General features: G+C 46.3%; 1 protein-coding gene across 1 annotated transcript in view; it reads left to right on the forward strand.

Moving 5' to 3' along the window:
* pecr (peroxisomal trans-2-enoyl-CoA reductase) overlaps positions 1-6035 on the forward strand; it is a 30505-nt gene that overhangs the window by 12243 nt on the left and 12227 nt on the right. Inside the window, exon 4 of the mRNA XM_043694365.1 lies at positions 5083-5164. Within this exon, the coding sequence (XP_043550300.1) occupies positions 5083-5164 (82 nt within the window). The remainder of the gene's footprint in view (positions 1-5082; positions 5165-6035) is intronic.

Raw genomic sequence — 6035 nt, forward strand, 5'->3', positions numbered from 1 at the left:
CTACCATGGGGAACCTTGTCAAACGCCTTACTAAAATCCATATATACCACATCTACCGCTTTCCCCTCATCAACCTCCTTCGTCACCTTTTCAAAGAATTCAATAAGGTTTGTGAGGCACGACTTGCCCTTCACAAAACCATGCTGACTATCCTTGATCACATTATTCCTATCCAGATGTTCATAAATCCTATCCCTTACAATTCTCTCTAAGACTTTGCCCACAACAGAAGTGAGACTCACCGGCCTATAGTTACTAGGGTTATCCCTACTCCCCTTCTTGAACAAGGGAACCACATTTGCTAGCCTCCAATCTTCTGGCACTACTCCTGTAGACAAAGAGGACATAAAAATCAAGGCCAATGGCTCTTCAATCTCCTCCCTTGCTTCCCAGAGAATCCTAGGATAAATGCCATCAGGCCCAGGGGACTTATCTAAAGAAACTACCTCTGACATCTGTCCTATATCTATCACCCCTCAATTTAAAACTGTGTCCCCTCGTGCTCACCATCATCATCCGAAGAAGAAGGCTCTCACTCTCCACCCTCTCATTATCTTATATGTCTCAATTAAGTCACCTCTCAACCTTCTTCTCTCTAACGAAAACAGCCTCCAGTCCCTCAGCCTTTCCTCATGAGTCCTTCCCTCCAGACCAGGCAACATCCTAGTAAATCTCCTCTGCACCTTTTCCAAAGCTTCCACATCCTTCCTATAATGCTGTGACCAGAACTGGACACAATACTCCAAGTCCGGCTGCTGCATGACCTCATGGCTCCGAAACTCAATCCCTCTACCAATAAAAGCTAACACACCGTATGCCTTCTTAACAACCCTATCAACCTGGGTGGCAACTTTCAGGGATCTATGTACCTGGACACCGAGATCTCTCTGCTCATCTACAGTGCCAAGAATCTTATCATTAGCCCGATACTCTGTATTCCTGTTGCTCCTTCCAAAGTGAATTAGGTGCTGGAGTATGGCGACTTAAAACACTTTTCACTGCAATTTTTGTAAAAATACAAGTGACAATAAATTATCATTCTGTTCTATCACCTCACACTTTTCTGCATTAAACTCCATTTGCCACCTCTCAGCCCAGCTCGGCAGCTTACCTATGTCCCTCTGTAACCCACAACATCCTTCAGCACTATCCGCAACTCCACCGACCTTAGTGCCATCCACATATATTACTAACCCATCCTTCTACACCCTTATCCAGGTCATTTATAAAAATGACAAACAGAGTAGCCTTGTGGTACACCACTAGTAACTGAACTCTAGGATGAACATTTCCCATCAACCACCACCCTCTGTCTTCTTTCAGCTAGCCAATTTCTGATGTAAACCTTTAAATCACCTCAATCCCATGCCTCTATATTTGTACAATAGCCTACCGTGGGGAACCTTATCAAATGCCTTACTGAAGTCCATATACTCTACATCAACCGCTTTACCCTCAACTACCTGTTTGGTCACCTTCTCAAAGAATTCAATAAAGTTTGTGAGGCACGACCTACCCTTCACAAAACCATGTTGACTATCCCTAAACAACTTATTCTTTTCTAGATGATTATAAATCCTATCTCTTCTAACCTTTTCCAACACTTCACCTCCAACCAAAGTAAGGCTCACTGGTCTATCTTGACCAGGGGAGGGTTGAAGGTGTGGGGAATGTAGTGGGGAATGGAGTGTGGGAATAGACATGGTATGACCCAGGAGTGCAGAAGAAAAGGCAGGACTCCCAAGCGTTAAATCTGTGTCTCTCTCCACCGATGCTGTCAGACCGGCTGAGTTTCTCCAGCTGTTTCTTGTTTTGTCTCATCCAATTCCTCGATCCTCAGGAAAGTGATGGATGGTGTCAGTAACAGAGCTATCAAGCAGCACCTGCTCAGCAATAACCTGCTCAGTGACACCCAGTTTGGGTTCCCCCAGGGTCACTCAGCTCCTGACCTCATTACAGCCTTGGGTCAAACATGGACAAAAGAGCTGAATTCCAGAGGGGAGGGGAGAGGGACAGCCCTTGACATCAAGGCTGCATTCTACCGAGTGTGGCATCACGGAGCCCTGGCTAAACTGGAATCAATGGGTATCAGGGGGCAAACTCTCCACTAGTTAGAGTCATACTTGGTACACAGGGAGATGGTGGTGATTATTGGAGGTCAATCATCTCAGCTCCAGGACATCTCTGCGGGAGTTCCTCAGTTAAAAATCACACAACACCAGGTTATAGTCCTACAGGTTTATTTGGAAGCACTAGCTTTCGGAGCTCTGCTCCTTCATCAGGTGGTTGTGGAGAATAAGGTCATAAGACACAGAATTTATAGCCAAATGAGTGTCATGGAGATGTGATGATACATTAACAATTTTAGATCAGGTCTTTCATCTTTTAGAAGTGTTGGTTTCTGTTAGAACATAGAAAAATACAGCGCAGTACAGGCCCTTCGGCCCTCGATGTTGCGCCGATCCAAGCCCACCTAACCTACACTAGCCCACTATCCTCCATATGCCTATCCAATGCCCGCTTAAATGCCCATAAAGAGGGAGAGTCCACCACTGCAACTGGCAGGGCATTCCATGAACTCACGACCCGCTGAGTAAAGAACCTACCCCTAACATCTGCCCTTTACCTACCACCCCTTAATTTAAAGCTATGCCCACTCATCTTTCTACCATACCAGGCAACATCCTGGTAATCCTCCTCTGCACCCGTTCCAGTGCCTCCCCATCCTTCCTATAGTATGGCGACCAAAACTGCACACAATACTCCAGATGCGGCCGCACCAGAGTCTTATACAACTGCAACATGAATACAACTGCAACATGTTCTCTGATATGTAAATCCCAGGACTACTTTTAAATTACATTCTCAAGAAAGGTCTAACTTTTCTAACAATAGGTGCCATCTCATCTCAGCTCAGGCAATGCATTAAGCTGTGAGGTCTGTTTGTGTCCCAATGTTGAATTAGACTGGTTCTATTTCTAAAGTGGGATTTACAGAGTTTTACATGGATTCATGCAGTTTTTGAGCAAAATAAAATATAATTCTACAAAAACGTTTTCACCCTTCAAACGTGTATGTGAGCACGTATAGGAGAGACAGTATGTGTGAGTGCTTGTGATAGAGTGTATGTATATATGTGTGTGTGTGTGTGAGTGAGTGTGATGAGGTATATGTCTGTGAGAGGGTGCGTGCGTATGAAAGAGAGCTTGTGTATGAGAGAGGGTCTGTGTGGGAGGGTGTGTGTGTGTGTGAGAGTGAGAGAGAAAGTGTAGTGGAGTCACCTGTAGTGTGACTTGAACCCCTCGGTCCCAGTTGAGGCCATCCCCATGGGTACCGAATTTGGCTATCAGCCTCTGCTCGGCCACTTTGCGTTGTCGCCTGCCCTGAAGTCCACCTTGGAGGACGGTCACCCGAAGCTCCGAGGTTGAATGTCCTGGACTGCTGAAGTGTTCTCCAACTGGGAGGGAACGCTCCTGCCTGGTGATGTTGCGTGGTGTCCATTCACATGTTGTCGTAGCCTCTGCTTGGTCTCGCCTCAGGGCATCCTTGCCTGCAGTGTGTGAAATAGATAACGTTGCTGAGTCACATAAGTGTTCGCTGCGTGCATGGTGGATCTTTGGGTGACCGTCCTCCAAGGTGGACTTCAGGACAGGCGACAACACAAAGTGGCCGAGCAGAGGCTGATAGCCAAGTTCGGTACCCATGAGGATGGCCTCAACCAGCACCTTGGGTTCATGTCACACTACAGGTGACCCCACTGCACTACACCCTCTCTCTCACATCTCATGACACTGTGGCCATTTGGCTATAAATTCTGTGTCTTATGATCTTATTCTCCACAACCACCTGAGTAAGAAGCAGCACTCGGAAAGCTAGTGCTTCCAAATAATTCTGTTGGTCTATAACCTGGTGTTATGTGATTTTTAACTTTGTCCATCCCAGTCCAACACTGGCTCCTCCAAGTCAGGAGCTCCTCAGGGAAGTGTCCTCAGCCCAACCATCTTCAGCTGCTTCATCAATGACCTTCCCTCCATCAGAAGGTCAGAAGTGGGGATGGTCCCCGATGATTACACAATGTTCAGCACCATTCACCACTCCTCAGATACTGAAGCAGTCCATGTTCAAATGCAACAAGATCTGGACAATATCCAGGCTTGGGCTGACAAGTGGCAAGTAACATTCACACCACACAAATGCCAGGCTATGACCATCACCAACAAGAGACAATCGAACCACCGCCCCTTCATATTCAATGGTGTTACCATCACAGACTCCCCCACTATCAACATCCTGACGGTCACCATTGGCCAGAAACTCAACTGGACTTGTCAACTGGCTACAAAAGCAGGTCAGAGTTTGGGAATCCTGCAATGAGTAATCTGACTCCCCAAAGCCTGTCCACCATCTCCAAGGCACAAGTCCGGAGTGTGATGGAATACTCCCCACTTGCCTGGATGGGGGCAGCTCCAACAACACTCAAGGAGCTCAACACCATCCAGGACAAAGCAGCCGCTTAATTGGCATCACATCCACAAACACCCACTCCCTCCACCACCCACACTCAGTAGCAGCAGTGTGTACCATCTACAAGATACACTGCAGAAATTCACCAAAGATCCTTGGTGAATTTCTGCAGCACCTTCAAAACCCATGACCACTTCCATCTAGAAGGACAAGGGCAGCAGATACATGGGAACACCACCCCCTGCAAGTTCCCCTCTGAGCCCCTCACCATCCTGACTTCAGAATATATCGCTGTTCCTTCAGTGTCGCTGGGTCAGAATCCTGGAATTCCCTCCCTAAGGGCATTGAGTTCACCCCCACCTTCTCAAGGGGCAACTAGGGACGGGCAATAAATGCTGGGCCCAGCCAGTGATATCCAAACCACCTAAATGAATTTTAAAAATCATAGGTAATTGAGTTTGGGCAAATGAGGGGAAAGGGGCATGTAAGATCCGTGGCTGGGCTGTGATTGTTGAGAGTTTGTGGTTTGTTGGACAACGATCCAGTTTGGGAGTTAGGATGAGATGAAAAGCAGGAATACGTGGTGACATCTCTGAGCCAGTTCTCCTTGTGTTTCAGTGTATACTGCCTGGATGAAGGAGAACGGTGGGGTCATTGTGAACATTGTGGCAGATATGTGGAAAGGTTTCCCAGGAATGTCGTAAGTATTCCTGTGATCAGATCTGGAGCCCAAAAAAGTGGATTAGCGAGGAGCTGGGTATAACCTCAGTCAGGGTGTGATTGGGATGATGTGTATCATGCAGTGAGTGTATGAATGTGTCTCAGCATGGCATGTGTATGAAAAGTGTATCTCAGTATAGTGTAAGTTTGGAATGTTAACTTTGGAATGTGTATTTGGAATGTGTATTTCAGTACGGTGTGTGTTTGGAACGTGTACCTCGGGACAGTGTGTGTTTAGAACATGTATCTCAGTACGAAGTGCATTTGGAACCTGTATCTTTGTACAGTGTGCGTTTTGGAATGTATATCTCAGTACAGAGGGTGTATGGAACGCGTATCACAATATGGTGGGTGTATGGAATGTGTAACTCAGTACAGTGTGTGTATGGAATGTGTATCCCAGTACGGTGTGTGTGTGGAATGTGTATCTCAGTACGATATGTGTGTGGAATGTGTATCTCAGTATGGTGTGTATGGAATGTGTATCTCAGTATGGTGTGTGTGGAATGTGTATCTCTATACGGTGTGTGTGTGTGGAATGTGTATCTCAGTACGGTGTGTGTATGGAATGTGTATCTCTGTACGGTATGTGTATGGAATGTGTATCTCTGTACGGTGTGTGTATGGAATGTGTATCTCAGTACGGTGTGTGTATGGAATGTGTATCTCTGTACGGTATGTATATGGAATGTGTATCTCTGTACGGTGTGTGTATGGAATGTGTATCTCAGTACGGTGTGTGTGTGGAATGTGTATCTCAGTATGGTGTGTGTGTGGAATGTGTATCTCTGTACGGTGTGTATGTGGAAGGTGTTTCTCTGTACGGTGTGTATGGAATGTGTATCTCAGTA

The sequence above is a fragment of the Chiloscyllium plagiosum genome, chromosome 7 (assembly GCF_004010195.1).
Source record: "Chiloscyllium plagiosum isolate BGI_BamShark_2017 chromosome 7, ASM401019v2, whole genome shotgun sequence".
In the NCBI taxonomy this organism is placed as follows: domain Eukaryota; kingdom Metazoa; phylum Chordata; class Chondrichthyes; order Orectolobiformes; family Hemiscylliidae; genus Chiloscyllium; species Chiloscyllium plagiosum.